The sequence below is a fragment of the Schistocerca nitens genome, chromosome 3 (genome assembly GCF_023898315.1).
Source record: "Schistocerca nitens isolate TAMUIC-IGC-003100 chromosome 3, iqSchNite1.1, whole genome shotgun sequence".
Lineage (NCBI taxonomy): Eukaryota > Metazoa > Arthropoda > Insecta > Orthoptera > Acrididae > Schistocerca > Schistocerca nitens.
This window is the reverse complement of record NC_064616.1, coordinates 532,158,390-532,182,394: the sequence shown is the minus strand read 5'-3', so window position 1 is coordinate 532,182,394 and position 24,005 is coordinate 532,158,390. Positions and strand designations below refer to the sequence as shown.

Below are 24,005 nucleotides of genomic sequence, written 5' to 3'. Positions count from 1 at the left end.
TGTTTATATTGATGTGTAGACTGCAAAACAACAAGTTGACATTCAACTCTGTCATGATTCAAGCAAATATGGAGAGACTGATAAACGATTCTGCAATGAACATGTTATCAAAGACAGATTTATGAGAAGAATGTTCTAGGAATCAACAATCTTGCCAGCAATCTCAAACGAACAGTCTGTAACTGTTACATAAACGTCACCTCCCACTAACATTTAGTTGTACTAAGGTGAGGAAAAATGATTTGCTTTAATTATTTCAATCCCATTAAATAAAAGTATTGCATTAGGGACTATCATTTATTATTAAATTTTTTCCAGTCATACTATCACAAGTATAATTATTTTTAATACATGTACTGTGTCCACCATCACTAAAAATTTGTTCCACATCCTCCCTACCTTCCTTCTGATTACAAACCCTTATGCCAACTACATACATACATACATACTATTTCATCGACACTGGTAATAACATTTGGATTGGTACGGGCACAAAGTTTCTGTAAGTTATTGGAATCATTAAGAGCGTTATTTCTGAATATGTACGGCTGAAAACAAATTTAACAAACTTTATACTGGTGATTATTTCCAATTACGATACACAATGCCCCTCTGCAAAGTGAAATAAGTACCCACAATCCATTATGGAATATACAGAAAGTAATTGTCTTCTGTTTTGACCCTCTCCAGTTAATGCATTAGCACCTTACTTTCATTTTGTTAGATACATAATACTGTGACTAAGTAAAAAATTAAAAACTTGTTCAAAACTTTATTTCAGTTGTCGAGTACATATTATTCACAAGACTTAGATTATAATTCATTCATATCAGAACTTTTGCTTGGAACACAAATACATGACTGGAATCCATATGATATAGGTAAAGGAAATTTTACTATGTTTACCAACTGCAACATACCGCACCACACAAGAGTCCACACTTCATGTCACAACTGTGCTATGATAGAGATACAGAGAGAGAGAGAGAGAGAGAGAGAGAGAGAGAGAGAGAGAGAGAGAGAGAGAGAGATAGAGAGAGAGATATTGGGTAAGTTCAGATGGCAACCTGACCACCAGAATATACTGTTCTCAGCAAAAGGCTGAAGAACTTTTAAATGCTTTCATGGCTCAAATTTAATGCAGGATATGGTCCACTTATTTCAATGTCATTTTTGTATTCAAGTGTCATACTACTAAACAACCTGACACCAAAGGATAATGAAACCTGAAATTAAAGTAAACACATAATCCTAAACTACGATTTTTGGGCAGTTACATTGTTGTGCAATAAATGTGCACATCCCTGAGCATGTGCTGCAGTGTTTACTTTGAATTCAAGTAGGATTAAATATACTGTCACACCGACCCACATTGTATTGTTAAAAAGCGTAGTAAACCAAAAATTTTGTATATGGTTATGAAAATATCTATGTTCAAAGACAACAATTAAATGAGCTTTGCATTAACTATCACAGTTATGGAAGCAAAATACTTTCCACAAAACACATCACAGATGCAAAGAAATTTGTTGCAGTTCATTGAAAATTAATCACTTCAGATTATAAGCTTCTATTCCTGTAATGAGATACCATGTAATTATTGTAATATAGAAAAATTTTAGTACAAGTTTGTGAGACAGAAGAAGGATGCAAAAAATTTAATATGCTGTAGTATCTTTGCTTCAAAAATTAGGGTTACAACAAGAAGATGTGTGTAAAACAATTTGGCAATTCACCTTGTCATTTATTTCCTGACAAGCTGATTACCGACTAAAGATTTCATAAAATGTTTAACATTACTACTAATCAAAAGAATGAGAACTTAATTAGCAATGTACTGGATATGCTATCCAGAAATTTGAAGAGGCAACTGTTACAATACCCAGCCAACTCACTGCTCAAAATTTTAACACTAACTATATTGGATTTTAAAGATTTATGAATTTCATAATGCAAAAGTCACATTATGCAATTAAACTACAGTGAATCCAGACACATCCTTCACAACATTACACAGTCATTAACACAAAGTCCACTGGGACAGTTACAGTATGCTAAGCGTACGACATATGGGAACAGCAATTTTTAGAACTTTTTGTATTTCATAACTCTTGACTGCACACAAGACAATCAGAATTCGTTTATTTCTGCAGTGTAACCTGAGTGCCTTAAACAACACTGGTGTTACAATAACCTGAATATTCATTGTGCAAATTTTAGAACAATATTCTATTAAGACAGACAATTTGAGGAACCACACTATCAAACTGACAGGCAATATCTGTTGCATGCCCACAGCTTGTTTAAATAGTGTTTTTAAAATTTAAGGTAGAAATTGCACCTCGAAAATATAGTAAAACTTTAGAATCTATATCTTATGTAAATGAAACCGTTATTTGGTGTTTTGAATGTTTCATGTCATCACACAAAGGAAGGTATACAAGTTGCATTTAAGTTGTATATAACTTCATGGCCTCAACAGATGTTACCTTCATACAATACCAACTTCTGAAATGACAGCTGCATGCACTGTAAGGGATGCTCAAACACACTCCCACCTAAATTTACTTAAATAATTTTGTGCAAACATCCAGTTAAAACTGGTCATGTTTTTTGTGCCGATACAACTATAAACTGAGTTACCATTGCAAGTTCTCTGATGTAATCGTGGGCAAATTAACGAAAAATATCAGAAAATATAAATTAAACTGCATGAAATTTATAAAAAATCTTATAGACATCTGGAACTCACATGTGATCATTTCTGTCATTTTAAGTGTCACATAATGCTAATAATATTAGCAGTGCAGACAATCTATTAACTAATTCAGTAAATATCTCCTGCATACACCAACCAACATGCAAAACCAATGTGAAGCAGAAGAAGAAGAAGAAGAAGAAGAAGAAATATGAGAGAGAGAGAGAGAGAGAGAGAGAGAGAGAGAGAGAGAGAGAGAGAGAGAGAGAGAGAGATGCTTAGCAAGGTAATGACTGCAGTTTTATTACTTAGGTTTGTACGTGCTTTCAATAATAAAATTCCAGTGAATTACACAGTAGATGTTATAAGCAGAAAGCAAATTAAACCATAGCATTCCTTCAAGCAGTACAGTTCATACACAAGTTGCCTAACAGTAATTATTTCACTTTAACATTATTTCCAAAGCACAACTTAGTGCTTTGACTTGACTCTGGTACTACAGTGTGCAGCATGCTTTTGTCATTTTGCACTTGCTGGCACGAAAACTTCATTATGAAGCAATCAAATTAGCTGTGACATGATTAAATTTATGTTCAGAAATATATTTAGCGCTTTTCTACATGTTGCCATGTTAGTAGGCTAAGCGTATTATCTTGCTACCACCATGAGGTTAACATTTGTAAATGCAGCTCATCATAGCTTCCATGACTGATTCAAACATACATACTTCACTAATGTGACTCTGTACTGACTATGACCTACCATCCATTAAAGGTATTTCCATATTCAATATTATATTTACAAATTATCATGAAGCACCAAACTGGCAGTACTTTTGTCGTCTTGTTATAATGAAAATTTAGAATATTTAATATTGCTAAGTACAGGAAGATAAAGAGCAAACCTCTGACATGTAACGAACATGACAAGCAGAGGACATAAACTATGAGAACCAGTGACACATTTATTCACTGACAGTGGTATTAAATAGCTATCTATACAAAGGATTTCCTCTAAATATTGGAACAGATGATTTACAGTTCAAAACCGTCCCTAGCTTGAAGATACAACATCCAATACATTTACAATGAATACTGAAATGAGGTACCACTAATTACACAGATAAATATTTTTTGAAGAAATTTTTGTGGGACATACTATGTTGAAAGAAAGTTCACACCTATCAAATGTGAAAGGAACCACATGAAATTAAATTTTCAACAGCAAGCAATATTTTAAGTGTTGCTAATTGTGCAGCTCACATAATTAATGCCCTTCTGATAAAGAGTAGAAAATTTTTAGAAATCTGGTTTGCAAAATAAACCATACTTTTAATTTATACACATCTTACTGACAAACACATTCTACAATAGAAGCCAAACATTTACACACATGCTCTCCATAACACCAAAAATGGTCTGGAGCTACCTGCGGACTACATTAACCACAGTACAAACAAATGAACTAAACACGACAAGAGTTCACTACATGCACCTTTGGATATACAACTGATGTACCAAAAAATATACTACTGCAATAATGCATACGATCATAGTGACCTTGACTTTATGATGTAGTGTCAAAAATTGTCAGACATTTATAAACTGGCAGCACATACCAAAAGCCTCATGATGTATGTTGGGGCTGAGAGGGTGGGAGGGGATGGGGCAGTCGCAAAGATTTTTACTAACTGTTTACAAGCTTACAAGCACTTCCATATACAGAAAGAGCATAATTTTCAGAAAATACAAGTCATTTCTTCCAGTGACACAAATTATACTTTTACATTTATGCCACCCATATAGTATCCTAATTTAGCCTAAAGAATTATTCATATCAAATCCTGATTTTAAATATCTTTACATTGCCACAAAGCTTTGAAAATTCACAAGCTGCTTCTGCCTAACAGTAAATAAAATGCAACCTATTATTCTAAGCATAAGGGATACAAAAATTATGACGACACTGATAGCATCACCTGCCTAATGTGGAAAAGCAGTCTATATAATGTTAGTACATACAACTACATGAAACACTGAATGCCACTTCGGCACACACTGTGAACACACACTGACGGGAGGAAAGCTTCAGTGAGAAAACTATTAACATTTACATTTGGAAATACATTCTTTCTTCAAAATTCTCTTTGGTATTCATTCAATGCAGTTGTCGATCCAAGCTCTCATACAAAGCTGCAACCAGAACGTATTAACAGATTTACCTTTATTCTATACTCTATTTCAGTTAAATAATAATAATAATAATAATAACAGCGGTAGTAGTAAATTCAAATATAAGTGTACACAGTTGTCATGCATACATTTAACACGCCTAACCAAAGAAACCTCCCAACACTGGAGTCCCTCAGAATATTAATACACTTAAATGAGATTATTTGAAAGTAACATTCACAAAACACAGAGAAGTTATTTAAATATGTGCAACTTGCAAGATGCAGTACAATGGTCACTTTACATCGGTATAACTTAAGTTTAACATCCTATAAACAGTGTGCGCTCCTTTCTACACACACACACACACACACACACACACACACACACACACACACAAACAAACAAACAAACAAAATGCATTATTTCTTGCTTCTAGCACTACGAATCAAAAGCTGGTTTCCTTCCTACATGATTCTGTTCTTTTTATAACTGTCCTCTTTCTCCATGCAATTAATTTAAAAATGAATTACATGCCAATAACACATTAGAATGATTTCTAAATTTCTGCAGTGCAGCTTTAATTCCAAATTCGTAGAAAACTGTCCCATGACCCTGTTGCCACTGCCATTCCGTCTTCTGTTACTCCTAGACAGCTAACTCTGTTGTCATGACCAGCAAGGATACCTAAAAAATAATTTTACCATAAATTACATCAGTTAATTTTAGAAGTAGACAATAATCATTTTTACACTCTGCACAATCAATATCTTCTGTCCAGTTCATTTTAATGGTCTTTATATGTACACAACAGACAGACTGTTTGAAACAACAATTCTACACTGCATGCACATAATATCTGAATATCTTTATTTTAGTTACCGCACAGCACAAGTATTAACAGAAAATATATCCAAGTGTCACGTAATGGAACTTAGCATAAATTGCTATGGATTTTCAGTGCCCTACACCATAAATAATAATTTGAGGTCTTCAATTTCATTACTTTTCACTGATGGCTACTGATAGCTGACACGCACTATTCACTTGACCAACGTAAGTAACTTCCACGATTTGCCTTTCAGTTTTTATTAGTGCAACAGTTTCCAGAATTGCATTTAGTATATATTTTTTTTTTTTTTTTTTTTTTGATAGAGGCAAAATTTCCATTGCAAAACATCTAGATTGCAAAAGATTTAGATTAGACTTAAGTGATTTCTCTTGACAATTGGAACATACAAAGAAGGTTGAGTATCTACATTTCATTTCACTGTGAGCATAGCATATTCAATTAACATTCATTAATTTTAAAAGTAGTTATGAATGAGTGTACAAAACTGGGGAAAGTCTATCAGTTATGGTACATTAATGATACTTCTAAAGGTAACGACTGTCAATCAGAAAGGAGGAAAATTTAAATCAAGAAAAGCCTTTTCAGTACATTATGTATGATGTTAGGGGGAAACAACTGACACGATTTATGCTGACAAAACGTGAATGTTATACAGTAACATGGATACCAGGAACACATTTTGAATTAATAATTTGAAATTACAGTTATGGTTAATTTTCTCTGTGCAGATGAAAAACACACAACAAATGCATGCAAATGAATTGTTATGTCAACAGTGTGAAGAAAGAACTTTGAATAACAGTATGGCCTAATGATACGCTGGAAGTGAAAAATGAAGTGAAATTTGTTCTAATTGAGGATGTGAACTAAACTAATCCCAACTGTGTTGTTGCAATCATCAATATGGAAGTGTAGCAAAATAATTAATTTCTATGAAGTGCAAATACATAAATGTTGAAATTCTGGGCATTGACAAACAGAAGTGCAAATGTGTTTATAGATAACTGATACTACTCCCTGTTGTAAGAGATGTGGAATATACACAAAGCTGCCCACCAGCTGTACTTTTGACAGTTTTCAGAATTTATCTGGGGATTTAATCTTTTCATAGCTACCAATATGTGAACACGTCTTATTTGGTGATCAGTAGTTCATACGAATAAATTCATTACTCTCATAAAACTGTTTTTACAATCCTGGAGCTGACTATGGGAAAAATATTGCAGCTCTTCAGAAGTCCGAAGTTCTTGGGACATAAGGCTTAACGAAAGTGCTTTTACAGTACCTACTACAGCCTAATAATAGCGAGCCATTTTTGTTACCTACCGATTGTTTTCTTTCGATGTGCTTACAAAAACTAAGGCACAGTTCATAATTTTATAGAACAATTTCGGTGCACTGCACCTATTTATAGAAAATTCCATTTTCTACATCAAATGATTTGTGCAATGAAACACTTAATTTAGTAGTTGTAATATCTTCTCTTACGGCTATACAAAACTTAACGAAAGTTACTGGAATTTTTAACAAATAAATCCACAAGAACAAAGCATAAGGTAGCATTACAGTCTGATTACAGTTACTCAACAGTTGACATCTGTCACTTGCAGCTACGGAGTTGCCCCATCCACTGGCAGATACGGCTCAGTTATAGATGGTTGGTTGGTTGTTTGAGGTTTAAGGGACCAAACATCGAGGTCATCAGTCCCTTGTTTCAAATATACACCATTCTGCTAACGGGACATCTCAGAAAAGTCTTAACAATAAAACGGAAAACAGGGAAAAACGTAAAAGGGCAGTCACGTTGTCATTGGTAAAAACAAATGAGGAAAGTCGGCAAGAGAACGAACCCAACACTATGCTGAAGCAGCATAGGCAAGACCACCGGTGACTTAAAAGGTACAACTGCTATAATGCAGAAAATACGTATGGGAATAGAAAGACTAACCAAGCCTTAAAAAAAAAGGGGGTAAAAAAGTGTAAAAGGGGAAGAAAAGAGGATTCCGGTCAGGGAGGTGAATCGGGAATCTCTGAACACTGCCTACAGTGGGAGACACCCAAACACTCACCGCCCTGCCCCAACACCAGAGAGAGTAAAAACCTTAAAACTGAGAATAAAAACCACTCTCCCGGAGGAAACCGAGAACCAGAGAGACCATCCGGGAATCGTCAGCCAACATCAAAGGTAAAGTGTGGGGGAGACTGTACTTAGCACGCAGAGCCAAAAGAAGGGGGCATTCAACCAAAATGTGGGCCACTGACTGGAAGGCTCCACAACCACATAGCGGGGGTGGCTCATCACGCAAAAGAAAACCATGGGTCAGCCTGGTATGGCCAATGCGGAGACGACACAGTGTGGTCGAGTCCTTTCTGGAGAGGCGAAAGGAAGAACGCCATGGGCCTGGTGTCACCTTAATTGCACGAAGTTTATTAGACAGTGGAGTAGCCTCCCAAGAATTGGCCCATGACTGTGCGAAGTGGGATTTGATGTGAAGCCGTAAATCCGCTGCAGGAGGGGTTACAGAAAACGGGGGGTAAGTAACTGCTCCCCCAGCCAAACGATCAGCAAGCTCATTTCCCGGGATACCCACATGGCCAGGGACCCATAGGAAGTCAATGGAACAAGCAGCACGGTGAATATCAGCGAGATGGTCATGGATGGCAGAGACCAAGGGATGGCGCGAAAAACACCGGTCAATAGCAATAAGGCCACTCATCGAGTCCGTACATAACAAAACGCGGTTGTGTTGGGATTGTTTAATAAAGATAAGGGCCCGGGAAATTGCCATCAATTCCGCAGTAAACACCCCACATGTAGGTGGCAGCAGATGATTTTCCGTTCCAACAGAGGACGTGAAGGCATACCCAACACGATCAGCAGATTTAGAGCCATCAGTGTAAAAAACAACAGCATCCCGAAACTCCCATAAAATTTGGCGGAAAAAGGAACGGAACACCACCGGGGGGATGGAATCTTTCGGACCGCGGCGGAGATCCATCCGAATTCGAGGCCGAGGAACTAACCAAGGAGGGGTGGAGGGGAGGGAGCGAGGAAGACAGGACAAAGAAGGAAGCTGAAAATCACGGTAAAGAGACGCAAGGCGCAGCCCAACCGATAAACCCGCCCGAGGGCGGGAGTCGGGTGGGCGACGTCCATGGTCTGGGAACAGGATAGAATAGGAGGGGTGAGTGGGAGAAGAACGGATAGTGAGGGCATAAGACACCAGAAGCTGGGACCGCCGAACAGAAAGGGGTGGGATCCCAGCTTCAACCAGGAGACTATCAACAGGGCTAGTAGGGAAGGCACCGGTGGCCAAACGGATACCACGATGGTGGACTGGATCCAGCACGTGCAGTGTGGAAGGAGCAGCTGAACCATAAACTTGACAACCATAGTCCAAACGAGACAGAACTAGAGCACGATAAAGACGGAGGAGGAGGGAACGGTCCGCACCCCAAGAGGAGTGGGCAAGGAAGCGAAGGACATTGAGTTTACGGAAACATCCTACCTTCAGGAGTCTGATATGGGGCAGCCAAGTGAGCTTGTTGTCGAAAAGAAGACCCAGGAAACGAAACTGTGAAACCACAGGCAATCGTTGTGCAGCGAGATAGAGCTCTGGATCAGGGTGGACCGTAGTACGGCGACAGAAGTGGACCACCCGCGATTTTAAAGGAGAGAATTGAAACCCGTGTGAGAGGGTCCATGCAGAGGCACGCCGTATAGCCACCTGGAGCTGCCATTCTGCAGATGCCATCGAGGAGGAACTAACCCAAATGCAGAAATCATCCACATACAGGGCAGGGGCGACCAAGGGACCGACAGAGGCCACAAGTCCATTGATAGCAACGAGGAAAAGAAGGACACTCAAGACAGAACCCTGTGGGATGCCCGTCTCCTGGGTCCGTGGAGAACTAAAAGCAGTACCAACTCGAACTCTGAATGACCGATGGATCAGGAACTGGCGGATAAAAGTCGGGAGTGGGCCCCGAAGACCCCACTGATGAAGGGTTAGTAAGATGTGATAGCGCCAGGCCGTGTCATAGGCCTTGCGAAGGTCAAAAAACACTGCAACCAAATGGCGGCGCTGGGAAAAAGCCTGCCGAACTGCGGATTCCAAGCGAAGTAAATGATCGATTGGAGATCGTCCCTCTCGAAAGCCACACTGGTAAGGGGACAATAGATCCCGAGATTCGAGGACCCAAGTGAGCCGACGGGCTACCATCCGTTCAAGTAACTTACGAACAACATTGGAAAAACTAATTGGCCGATAGCTGTCAACAGATAGGGGGTTCTTACCAGGCTTAAGGACAGGAACCACAATGCTATCCCTCCACTGAGAAGGGAAGTCACCCTGGAGCCAGATACGGTTAAACACCCGAAGAAGATGTTGCCGTTGTGGAGCACTGAGATGTTGAAGCAGTTGGTTATGAATGGAATCTGGGCCAGGGGCCGTATCATGAGAAGAAGATAGAGCAGAAAGAAATTCCCATTCAGTAAAAGGTTCGTTATAAGATTCTGACTCACAAGTGGTGAAACATAAGGTGAGAGCTTCAGCCTGCTGTTTTTGATGAAGGAAAGCAGCGGGATAGGAGGCTGACGCCGATGCCACTGCAAAATGGGTCGCAAGATGTTCGGCGGTAACTAATGGGTCCGTACAAATGCCATCTGGGAGGTGAAGGCCTGGTAGGGTGGACTGCCGATGGCAACCTTGGAGAGAACGAAGTGTAGCCCATACCCGTGACAGAGGGACAGTGGAACCAAGGGAAGAAACGAATCGTTCCCAACATATCCGCTTGCTCCGTTTGATTAAATAACGGGCTTTAGCGCGAAGGCGTTTAAAAGTAGTAAGGCTGGCTACGGATGGGTGCCTCTTGAAGTGTTGCAAAGCTCGACGGCGATCACGGATGGCAATGGCAATGGCCGAACTCCACCACGGGACTTGCCGGTGACGAAATAGTCCAGATGAGCGCGGGACAGCAACGTTAGCAGCGCGAACAATCGCGTCAGACACGTCACGTAGGACGTCATCAATACAACCCGACAAAGAGGGAGAAAACTCGACCTGTGCAGTGTATAGAGGCCAATCGGCGCGGTGGAAAGACCAACGAGGTAACCTGTCTATCGGGGAGCGCGAAGGGAGCGTGATAATCAACGGGAAATGGTCACTATCACAAAGGTCGTCGTGTGGCGACCAGTGTAATGAAGGGAGGATAGAGGGAGAAGAAAGAGAAAGATCAATGGCAGAAAAGGTACCATGACCGGCACTGAAATGAGTAGCGGAGCCATCATTAAGAAGGCACAGGTCGTGGTCTGCAATGAATTGGTCTATAAGAAGACCTCGTCTAGATGGAAAGGCACTGCCCCACAAAGGATGATGAGCATTAAAATCCCCAAGGAGGAGGAAGGGAGGAGGAAGTTGCTGAAGAAGGGTGGTTAAGGCAGCAGGTGTAAGAGCCCTGTCAGGAGGGAGATAAAGATTGCAAACGGTGACTGCAGAGTCTAAGTGGACCCTAACAGCAACCGCTTCCAATGTAGTTTGGAGAGGAATCCACGTGCAAGCAATGTCGGTACGGACCAACGTACAAACGCCACCAGAAGCCCGCAAGGGTCCGACCCGATTTCGACAGAAAACACGGAACCCACGGAGGGTCGGTGAGTGAGCATCAGTAAAATGAGATTCCTGGAGAACCACACAAGCTGCAGAGTAGGACGAAAGAAGGGATTTCAATTCCGGAAGGTGTCGATAGTAGCCATTACAATTCCATTGGAGAACCACAGAACGATGGTTTAAATGAGGGCTGAACACGCTAAATCCAGTCATACTGCCGGGTCCCCACCCGTCACAGACAAGGAGGGGGCGACATCCATAAACGACAGGTCAGAATCCAGTTGTGAAGTCGGGGAAGGGACCTCCGGTGACACCAGAGGCCCTTTGTCCCGGGACTTATGTTTCTTCTTCTTTTCAGGCTGAGATCGAGGAGGGCTGTGTGGCATAAAGGAGCCAGCTGCAGCAAGATCAGGAACAGAAAGAGACCGGGCGACCTGGGGGCCGACAGACCGCGGCTCTCGCGGTCGCCGCGCGGCAGCAGACCTTTGACCTGGAAGGTGCCGGGAAGGGGCATCCCGGGAGAGGCGCCCTTGACCGGCAGACGCCGAAGGAGTGGGACACTTCTCCGGCTGGGGAGGGGGAGCAGCACCCAGAGGAGAAGGTGTGGGAGCCGCAGGGGTGGGGGGGAGGAGTGGGGTCCGGGATGGGGGTAAGGAAGGGGGGGGAAGGGGGGAAGATGTAACCAAGGCGTAACTTGATGTCATGGACACAGGGTGCAGTCGTGCATATTTCTTACGGGCCTCTGTGTAGCTTAAACGATCGAGGGACTTATACTCTTGTATCTTTTTTTCTTTCTTACATACTGGGCAATCCGGTGAACGTGGAGAATGACTACCACGACAATTTACACATACAGGAGGGGGAACACAGGGACTCCCCTCATGGAGGGGACGTCCACAGTCACCACAGAGAGGGTCCTGGGAACAGCGAGAAGACATGTGGCCAAAACGCAAGCACTTAAAACACCGCATAGGAGGTGGGATGTACGGCTTCACATCACAGCGATAGACCATAATCTTAACTTTCTCAGGAAGGGTATCCCCTTCAAAGGCCAGGATAAAGGCACCAGTATCAATACGGTTATCTTTAGGACCCTTCTGAACACGCCGAACAAAGTGAACACCCCGCCGTGCGAGATTGTCCCGAAGTTCCTCATCAGTTTGAAGGATGAGGTCCCTGTGGAAAATCACACCTTGTACCATACTTAGAGACTGGTGAGGGGTAATAGACACAGGAATTGTGCCAAGATGGGTACAGGCACGAAGGGCCGCAGATTGGGCAGCTGAAGTAGTTTTAATCAGCAACGAACCCGACCGCATCTTGCTCAGGGAGTCCACTTCGCCAAACTTGTCTTCAATGTGTTCCACAAAGAATAAAGGCTTGACACTGGTGAAAGTATCTCCATCAGTCCTGGTGCAAACTAGATAACGGGGGAAAGGTTTTGCCCCTAGACGACGGGCCTGACCCTCCTCCCAGGGGGTAGCCATGGAAGGGAAGGCCGAAGGGGCAAGAGAAGCAGCACTTGAGGAATCAGTACCACGCAGAGAGACGGCCGCAGAACGGCCAGAGTTTTGGACCCGTATGCGTTTCATCTGCATAGCGTCCGCCCTGATACCACCCACTCCGATCAGGGGCTCTCCTCACGGGCGCCACCCAGCCACAGCAAGGGCCGTCTGGCACGGCGGCCATTGCCGGGAGTTCCGATGCTCCAGGATGACGAGCAACCACTCCAAGGCATGCATGAGGAGGTCACAGCTCAGGTATCAGAAGTGTGATCCCTGTGTGTTCAGGGGGCTCAACCAAAAGGGTACATAGCGACCCCACCACACGGGCTGGCTACCGTGCTGGCTATGCATCCTAGCATCAGACCACGACGTGAAAGAAAAGGTGGAATGTACTAGGAGGGCGCACGTCGGAGACACTAGGTAAGGTGCTCTTCCCCAAATGGCTCACACTACGGAAGAAAAATTTTGGAATGGAGGTCAAACCCCAGAGGGGGACCAAGGAATGCCAAAAAGAGGAGATAAGTACGCAACAAAGCCGGAGAGTAAAACCAACAGAACCAGGAGGATAGCGGGGCCAACATAAGCAAGGACACCAATAGAGAGAAAGGAGAGGGCGAGGGGAAAGGAGTATGGAGGGGAAAGGAGGGGAAGGGAAAGGAAATGCAGCCCGGGAGAGAAAGAAGGCTGCAATGGCTCGGGGCCCCGTGCTCGCCACGCACGTATCCACAAAAGAGTTGTGGACCCCCTGGGGGGCTCAGTTATAGACAACTGAGAAACAAGGTAGGTCACTAACAAATGCTGTTAATGTTTAACTTGGAGCAAAGTTGAAACTGGCCATGCCAGGTATGATGGAAATGGGAGACATGGTTGAAAACTGATGTTAAGTGATCAATGCCTGAACTGTGGCAGACAATGGGTTTTGTAGCCCTGAACTGAAACCCTTTCCCTAACCTAACCCCAACATCGTGATGTGCTATGTATCCCAGGGATCTGAACAATAATCCGCAACCAAACTAAAATCACGATCCCTTTCTCGACAGCATGTAAGGTTAACCTCTAAGAGCCAACTCTAGACCAAAATGTCAGTTTCACCGTTAAAAGCAAACTAATTTCTCTCTGTCATTCGTTACCTGAAACTATCCCCACATTGGCTACACGAACTGCCATGTTACCGGATGATGGCGAGTCATGCATGCAGATTACAGGCGACATGCAAATTCGAAATGAAATATGCATGATAGGAAGAAAAAAAACCAGCAGATAGAAAAGTCAATATGAAGATGAAAACAACACTGCAAAGCATTAGAAATAAAAAATATGTTTAAACCACTTAATTGATAAGCATAATGAACTCTTTTGATTAGATTAAAAACTAATAAATTTCACTGCAGTTGACCGGATTTGAACCTAAGACCTTCTACCCATCAGTTTTCTATGCTAACCACTAAATTACGCTATTACTCTGCAGGTATTTCTTGTATTTCCGTCTCTTATGACAGAGTCCCCAAGAAAGAATGCTGGACAAGGAAACCAACTAATTGTTGTGGCACCTTGACAACAGTGAATGGTTTGGACATGATGATGCGTGCTCTGACTGGAGGGAATCAGCTCCAGTGCGTGAAGGTCAACTATCATTTAACTTTAATCAGACTATAGCAAATAAACTGAAAAGAATAGTTGCTACTCACCATATAATAAAGATGCTGACTCACAGATAGATGCAACAAAAAAACTTTGAGAAATTTTCTAATGCATTACTATACTCAGTGTCCATCGTCCTTTCTCTTCTTTCCTGTGTTTCTCCTGTTGCCTTATGAAGTGCACTTTCTGATAGTATTTTTGTTGCGCCTATCTGCAACTCAGCATCTCCGTCATATTGTCATTTGAAACTAATGAGTGGAGCCGTGGTAACTGGAAATGGAGTGCTGAGTGGAGAAATCTGAATTTTTGTGACATCTTTCTGTTTGAGTTCAATAGGCATGTGACAGCAGCAGAGGCAGCCAGAAACATTTGCACCACGCAGGGGAATTGGTACCATTGCACAGAGCATTGCAAGAAAATGGTTCTCTCACTTTAAGGACAACTGTTTTCACATTAGATACTCTCCACATCCAGGAAAGAACTTTGGGGTTTGATAATCACTTAAACGCATTAATCCACAATTATCCACATCAGTGTACTCTACAGCTGGCAAATGGTATGAACTGATAATTCCAGCATCATGCGACACTTGCATACATGGTTAAGTTGTATGGGCACCACATGCTCTGAACTATAATCACAAAAATCAGTGAGTGGCCACATGTGCACCTCTGCTGGCTCATCAATTGGCTCGTGAATGACACCAATCATTCCCACCCTGTATAGTTACTGGTGACTAGAAATTGTGTCTCTATGCTATCATAAGGAAAAGGAAGGAATGGTTGTCCCAAATAAAGCAGCAAACCCCAGTACAAAGACTTGCACCCGTCCACAGAAGATAACATGATGCATCTGGTGGAACAGTGATAGTGTGGTGCACTGCAAATTGCTCCCCACAAGACATTTACTGTATACAACAGTCATTTTGGAGATGCACTCCAAGAACAATGACCAGGATGACTGCATGAAGTGACGCTACTCTACGGTAACTCCCACCTGTATTCTGCTAAACTGACAAAAACACTATACAGGAGTTTAGCTGGGAAGTCATTCTGCACCCACCTTATTCGTCTGATTTTGTGCTCTCAGATTTTCACATTTTCCACTAACAATTTTCAAGCAACTTCCTTCCCAGATAGAAATGCATTCCAAACACAGCTTGACGAGTTCTTCGCCTCAAACCACATGATTTCTACAGTTGCAGACTAAAAGCTATCCCAGCATTGGCTGACTGTTGTAAATAGTCAAGGAGAATATATTATTGGCGACTATAGCCTATGTTATGTGTATCTGTTGCATTTATTAAACTTATGGGGAGTCACTGTGAACCTATGCACCAACCCAATATACAGGGCTATTACAAATGATTGAAGTGATTTCATAAATTAACTGTAGCTCCATTCATTGACATATGGTCACGACACGTGACAGATACGTAGAAAAACTCAAAGTTTTGTTCGGCTGAAGCCGCACTTCAGGTTTCAGCCGCCAGAGCACTCGAGAGCGCAGTGAGACAAAATGGCGACAGGAGCCCAGAAAGCGTATGTCGTGCTTGAAATGCACTCACATCAGTCAGTCATAACAGTGCAACGACACTTCAGGACGAAGTTCAACGAAGATCCACCAACTGCAAACTCCATTCGGCGATGGTATGCCCAGTTTAAAGCGTCTGGATGCCTCTGTAAGGGGAAATCAACGGGTCGGCCTGCAGTGAGCGAAGAAACGGTTGAACGCGTGCGGGCAAGTTTCACGCGTAGCCCGTGGAAGTCGACGAATAAAGCAAGCAGGGAGCTAAACGTACCACAGCCGACAGTTTGGAAAATCTTACGGAAAAGGCTAAAGCAGAAGCCTTACCGTTTAGAATTGCTACGAGCCCTGACACCCGATGACAAAGTCAAACGCTTTGAATTTTTGGCGCGGTTGCAACACCTCATGGAAGAGGATGCGTTCAGTGCGAAACTTGTTTTCGGTGATGAAGCAACATTTTTTCTTAATGGTGAAGTGAACAGACACAATGTGCGAATCTGGGCGGTAGAGAATCCTCACGCATTCGTGCAGCAAATTCGCAATTCCCCAAAAGTTAACGTGTTTTGTGCAATCTCCCGGTTTAAAGTTTACGGCCCCTTTTTCTTCTGCAAAAAAAAACATTACAGGACACGTGTATCTGGACATGCTGGAAAATTGGCTCATGCCACAACTGGAGACCAACAGCGCCGACTTCATCTTCAACAGGATGGTGCTCCACCGCACTTCCATCATGATGTTCGGCATTTCTTAAACAGAAGATTGGAAAATCGATGGATCGGTCGTGGTGGAGATCATGTTCAGCAATTCATGTCATGGCCTCCACGCTCTCCCGACTTAACCCCATGCGATTTCTTTCTGTGGGGTTATGTGAAAGATCCAGTGTTTAAACCACCTCTACCAAGAAACGTGCCAGAACTGCGAGTTCGCATCAACGATGCTTTCGATCTCATTGATGGGGACATGCTGCGCCGAGTGTGGGAGGAACTTTATTATCGGCTTGATGTCTGGCGAATCACTAAAGGGGCACATATCTAACATTTGTGAATGCCTAAAAAAACTTTTTGAGTTTTTGTATGTGTGTGCAAAGCATTGTGAAAATATCTCAAATAATAAAGTTATTGTAGAGCTGTGAAATCACTTCAGTCATTTGTAATAACCCCGTATTTTACCAGTCAAAATTGTGCTGTTGGTTTTTCTTACGTTTTGCTGAAACACTATTATACGAAATAATTTATTAGAATAACACTTTGCACCATCTTATTTGCCTCTACAACCACTGCTAACAATTTCTCCCCAAACTGCCAATTATTTGCATCTGCAAGAACTACAAAAGCATTTTAGATATTGTAGTAACAGAATTATCCGACAATTTTGTTGAATTATTTTCTATTGCAGGTACAGAGTATGTACATTTGGTGAATGCCATTATACAAGCTATGAAAACACTGGCTTAAGTTTATGGAAGTAAATTCTTTTCAAATTTTACAGCAACCAATACCACAACAGAATATACTCCACAAGGCAAAACTTGTCTCTCAATACCAAATGTTCAATGATTTCTCACCTGCACGTTCCGTTTTCATTGAGTCCCAAACATTACAATTGAAGTCATCGTAACCAGCCAACAGTAAGCGACCAGACTTAGAAAATGCAACAGATGTAATCCCACAAATAATATTATCATGAGAATACATTGCTAATTCTTGATCTGCTCGAATGTCGAATAGACGGCATGTCGCATCATCACTGCCTGTTGCAAAGGCATAGCCATTTGGAAAGAACTGCAAAAAATAAAATATAAAAATTAAATCAAGCCTTGAGAAAAACTTACTATTACGCTCTTTCAATTTTTTGAAGTGCATGTATGCCTTGAGCCCTGTTTTGCTAAATGCGAGAGGCATACAACTACACATTAAGTTGCGTTTACTGGAGTACTGCTATATCTGTACAATTTCTATAATTATTCATAATGAAATAATTAGGAAATAACAGACTTCATCAATAGGGTGGATAGCTCCAAATTTCAAGTATAAAAAAATTGATGAAAATTTTGACTGCAAAGAAAAATGTTTCTGGCCTTCTCAAAGTTTTGTTCAGAATCTCTGTTTGAATGGTTATTAGTTTGGGGAACAAGTTAACAATATCTACTAGTATAATTTTCCAGAGTAATTATTCTAGAAGAAAGTTTTGATCACATAAAAGCGAGAAGTGAGAGTTGTATGTGATGTACACACACAGAGATGTATTTTAATTGCACCCTCACGATTCACACATTCACTAATGACATCAATAATAAATAATTATTGTGATTTTGATAAAAATAGTGTTCACAGCTAAAACACTGGAAGAAAACATACATTAGTTACTTATTACTAAATCTGTTAGAGGAACATAAAATAATTCAGAATGCAACAACAAAAGCCTTTCAGCAATTTCCCAATACTATGAAATGTCTGACAAACAGAATGTGAATTTTCAAATTGATTTTCAGTTAATTCTTCTGGTCACCTTCTATTCCACAGACACATGTTTAATGAAAAATTAGTAGCAGATATACTATACTACAAAAACATTTTAACTTTATTATCAAATCTGTTTTCCACTTTTAACGTGAGCAGTGACATTGCTATTAAGTTTACACCACTGAGATATTTAGAGCCAGTTGTACAAACATCGCTACCTGGAGATCAATTTTCACCTCGGTTCAGAAAGTCTGTTCAACAAACCACTAGATTGCTTTGACACTTAACTCTGAACCACTGAATGAGGTTCAGTATTGGTCTACATCAGAAAGAAACACATTTGGCACCACCACTAAAATCAGCTACTTACACAATTATCATGCTTCGACCACAGATATTAATCATATAACACTATCTTTACCACTGAATGTATCTTGTCTAGTACAAGAAAAGTAAGCAGAAAACTGCACAGTCTTCTAACTTCTCCCCAGCCAAAAAATGTTTATTGCTGGATCTCTTTATCGGTCAGTATAGAGACACAACAGAGGGCAAAAACCTGATTAAGTTACAATGATCAATGAAGGGTAGGTGTGGAAAGAAGCTGCTGTTACGTAATTCACAGAACATAGGGACAAATCTTGACTGGACAAGTTTTAAAATGTTTTGCAACAATATCAAGAAATGCACAAAGAAAGCATTCACGCATGCCAACATATAATTTCAGCACACAATTATTAAATTTAATCTTCATGTAATTACAAGTGCTAAGTAACCTATAGCAAAATTGTGTCAATTTTTTGAAGCTGAAATGCTGGAGGTGGTAATTTTGTGAGGCCTACTGTTATGGTAAGGGGGCGGAAGCTAATTTCAGCACTGAAGCTAGACTATTTCCATTTCCAGCCCCCTTACAATGATGCAGATTTTCATCTCTAAGTTACGCATGTTTGTTTGTATGTATTTTAATATCATCTGATGAATGTTGTGAAATAAATTTGCCGTGTAAAAGGCAGTCTACAATATTATTCATTATGTTCCTATTCATTTCTTGTTCTGATATACATTTACACAACACTGAAGGTTGCAGATGATTCGCAGCAACAGTAAATGAGGAGAAGACCAACTTCAAACGAAAATATTGTTCTACTCTAAGACACCAACAGGAGAGGATGTTTAAATTGAGCTGATAAGAATAATAGTGTAAGAAACTCTGCAGCAGAACACTGCACGTTTTGAACTGAAAAATCTAATTCTACGCAGATATGCAACCTGCAGGTCAGGATTCTGTTACAGAACCTAGTGTCAGAATAAAATCCCGAAAACAAAAATACAGAAAACTTTCTCTATGTGAAATGCCAATTTTTACACAAGAAGTAGAGTTCCTTGAAGTTAAGCATAAAATGAAAGTACAGTGCTTGTTCGTGGAACGTGAAATAATGGTAATACTAAGAGTAGATAAAAGAAACCAAAATAAATGAAAAGAGAATCATGTTTTCAAAAAATTTATTCCAATTTTGTAACCATTTTTACGTAAACACATTGACTGTAAATTCTGCCCTCATTGCACCACAACTCCAGTTACTGTCATTTATTGCTGGTAATGGAATGTCTTTGTAGACCATTCTCCAAACAAAAGCAGTGTCATCTGTTTTAGGTTCCTTATATAATGCACTGACAGCTATATCATACTGTGCCGTACAATTTAGTTTTACTGAGTCATGAACTTTAACAACTAGACATTCTGGACATTAGTGAAGATTTACAGAGGTGAAAAGTGGTATGTGGAAGAAAAGAACTTCCAAGAACAAACCTGGTATCAAATCTCAGATCCTATCTACTATCCCAGGACAACCACTGAGCTGATATTTACCAACTAACACATGTGCTTTGATGTAATCAATAAATTACGTCACACAGTAAGAGGGAGGGAGGGGTCAACAAAAGTGTGTCATCATGTGACAAGGATGGGTGGGGGTGGGGGGGGAGTTGTAAGCTTTGTGATATTGCAAGTATGAAGTTTTGTTTTGCATTATGCCTTAAAAACATTACCAATTCTATCATCATCATTTACTAAGGCTTAAATCTGTCTGTGTACTTGCAAAAGGATGGGTGATATGGGAAAATTCCAGTTAGATTACATCATGGTCAGACAGAGATTCCAAAATCAGATTCTGGCTTGTAAGGCATAACCAGAAGCACCATAGACTCGGATCCCAATATAGTAGCAATGAAGAGTAGGCTGAAGTTTGAGACATTAGTCAGAAAGAGTCAATACGCAAAGAAGTAGGATACAGAAGTGCTAAGGAATGACAAGATACTGTTGAAGTTCTCTAAGGCTATAGATACAGCAATAAGGAATGGTTCAGTAGGCAATACAGTTGAAGAGGAATGGACACCTCTAAAGGGCCATCACAAAAGCTGGGAAGGAAAACATAGGTACAAAGAAGGTAACTATGAAGAAAGCATGGGAACAGAAGAAATACTTTAATTGATAGATGAAAAGAGGAAATACAAAAATGTTCCGGGAAACTCAGGTATAGATAAATACAAGTTGCTGAGGAATGAAATAGGAAGTGCAGGGAAGCTAACACAAAATGGCTGCAGCAAAAATGTGAAGACATCAAAAAAGAAATGATTGCTGGAAGGACAGACTCAGCGAACAGGAAAGTCAAAACCACCTTTGGTTACATTAAAAGCAAGGGTGATAACATTAAGAGTGCAACAAGAATTCCCCAGTAAATGCAGAGGAGAGAGCATATAGGTGGAAAGAATACATTGAAAGCCTCTATGAGGGTGAAGATTTGTCTGATGTGATAGAAGAACAGACAGGAGTCAATTTAGAAGAGAGGGGGGATCCAGTATTAGAATCAGAATTTAGGAGAGCTTTGGAGGACTTAAGGTCAAATAAGGCAGAAGAGATAGATAACATTCCATTAGAATTTCTAAAATCATTGGGGGAAGTGGCATAAAGACTATTCACGTTTATATGTAGGATGTACGAGTCTGGCAACATTCCATCTGACTTTACAAAAAGCGTCATCCACACAATTCCGAAGATGGCAAGAGCTCACAAGTGCGAGAATTACCGCACAGTCAGCGTAACAGCTCATGCATCCAAGTTGCTTACAAGAATAATATACAGAAGAATGGAAAAGAAAACTGAGGATGTGCTAGATGACGATCAGTTTGGCTTTAGGAAAGGTAAAGGCACCAGAGAGGCAATTCTGACATTGTGGTTAATAAATGAAACAAGATTAAATAAAGAAAAATCAAGAGACGTTCATAGGATTTGTTGACCTGGAGAAACTGTTCGACAATGTAAAATGGTGCAAGATGTTTGAAATTCTGCAAAAAGTAGGTGTAAGATATAGGGAGAGACGGGTCATATACAATGTGTATGACAGCCAAGAGGGAATAATCAGAGTGGACGACCAAGAATGAAGTGCTCATATTAAAAAGGGTGTAAGGAAAGGATGTAGCCCTTTGCCCCTACTGTTCGATCTGTACACCAAGGAAGCAATGATGGAAATAAAAGAAAGGTTCAGGAGTGGAATTCAAATTCAAGGTGAAAGGTCAATGAGACGATTCACCGATGACATTGCTATCCCGAGTGAAAGTGAAGAAAAATTACATGATCTGCTGAACAGAATGAACAGTCTAATGAGTACAGAGAATGGATTGAGGGTAAATCAAAGAAAGACAAAGGTAATGAGAAGTATTAGAAATGAGGACAGTGAGAAACTTATCCGGATTGATGACCATGAAGTAGATAAAGTTAAGGCATTCTGCTACCTAGGCAGTAAAATAATCAATGACGGATGGAGCTAGGAAGACATCAAAATCAGACTAGCAATGGCAAAAAGGGCATTCCTGGCCAAGGGAAGTCCACTAATATCGAATAACGGCCTTAATTCGAGGAAGAAATTTCTGAGAATGTATGTCTGTAGTACAGCATTGTATGGTAGTGAAACATGGACTGTGGGAAAGCCAGAATAAAAGAGAATCTAAGCATTTGAAATGTGGTGCTACAGACAGATATTGAAAATTAGGTGGACTGATAAAGTAAGGAATGAGGAGGTACTGCGCAGAATCGAAGGGGAATGGAATGTGTGGAAACACTGATAAGGAGAAGGGACAGGATGGTAGGAAATCTGTTAAGACATGGAGCAAAGACTTCCACAGTACTAGAGGGAGCTGTAGAGGGCAAATACCATACAGGAAGACAGTGATTGGAATACATCCAGCAAATAATGAAAGACTTAGGTTGCAAGTGCTACTCTGAGATGAAGAGGTTAGCATAGGAGAGGAATTCGTGGCGGGCAGCATCAAACCAGTCTGAAAACTGACAACATAAAAAAATCACTTTTTGACATGGCACCCATGAAATGTGATTCTTGTTCATGCTGACTGCACCTATGATGTCAAACGTCAGACTTTCATATGAACTGCCACTGCTCTGATTTCATTTCTGTTGAACTGTTTATACCATTCCATCAAAATTCTACTTTTGCTGAGTAATGGACATGCTTCCTTGGTTCTACTATTTTGTGATTGTGACTGATTTATCTAATAAATTTAAAATGAGTAGAAAATGATTTCAGTTTTCTTTAGCGCAAACTATATGAAGTGTACAGTGAAGTTTATGCTGACAAAAATAAAATCTACAAGACAAAGTCAATACCTTGTATAGATGTTTGAAAAAGTGACAATGTTGAAGGTGAAGTGGTTCCCAATATCAAAGAATTGCAAATAAAACTGAAGAAAAAAATGACACTTTTTTAAATTTCTGAGCAGTCAAAACTGCCAAACAACTATTGCCCGTGGGTGTAAAAGCAAGTGAGTTTTATATTTAACATTTCGTTCTGCACCACAAAAAATATGTTTTGTGTTCTGTGGCAAATTGAAAACAGAATAAGCCCATCAATTATGTTCAGTAATTGTTCACTACTTATAAAGCAAAATCAGCCACCGCATCTTTCTGCATGTTGGACGCAATCTCAGAAGGTACAAGGTCGTGTGCAAGATGCCCATATTCATCATTTTACATGCTTACGTTTGACTGCTGGAAGAAACCAACCAGGACATACCAGGAGAGACTGAAGATATAGGTATGCAACAACAGGAAGCATGTTACCTTGAACAGTACCAAAATCAACTCCCTTGTCAGAACGGAATGAAATTGTAGGACTAGAATCTGAGCTCAATAGCTTGCTTTTACATCGCAATTCTGGCATGGCGGCGACAGATGAAGCAACAAAAAGAATAACAGCATTCAATAAAGCCTTTCAACAGGAAAGAAACGTACCTAAGAGAAAGATCAGCACAGTCAAACGACGGACGAAAGTTTTAGTTCTAAAAACAAATTCTACAAATTTGTACAAGTAATTCCAACTTAGCAGCAACTCTTAAAATTTGAAATACTGTTTGTCAGCCTAGAGTGGTTTACTTTAAGTCCCAAAAGAGATTGCAGTTTTTGGTGGTGCAGCTGATGACCGATTCTGCATTGAGGTTAAAAGGTGCTGCAAAACACTACGATTTACAA

General features: G+C 40.7%; 1 protein-coding gene across 3 annotated transcripts in view; it reads right to left on the bottom strand.

The window, feature by feature from the left end:
- Window positions 1–757: 757 nt before the first annotated feature.
- The window catches only part of LOC126248449 (guanine nucleotide-binding protein G(I)/G(S)/G(T) subunit beta-1), a 78,665-nt gene continuing 55,417 nt past the window's right edge, over window positions 758–24,005 (bottom strand). For all 3 annotated transcript variants that reach the window (XM_049949433.1, XM_049949435.1, XM_049949434.1), the window contains exons 8-9: window positions 17,569–17,785; window positions 758–5,556 (exon numbers count right to left, since the gene is read on the bottom strand). In XM_049949433.1, coding sequence (XP_049805390.1) covers window positions 5,450–5,556; window positions 17,569–17,785 — 324 coding nt within the window. In that variant the 3' untranslated portion in view covers window positions 758–5,449. The remainder of the gene's footprint in view (window positions 5,557–17,568; window positions 17,786–24,005) is intronic.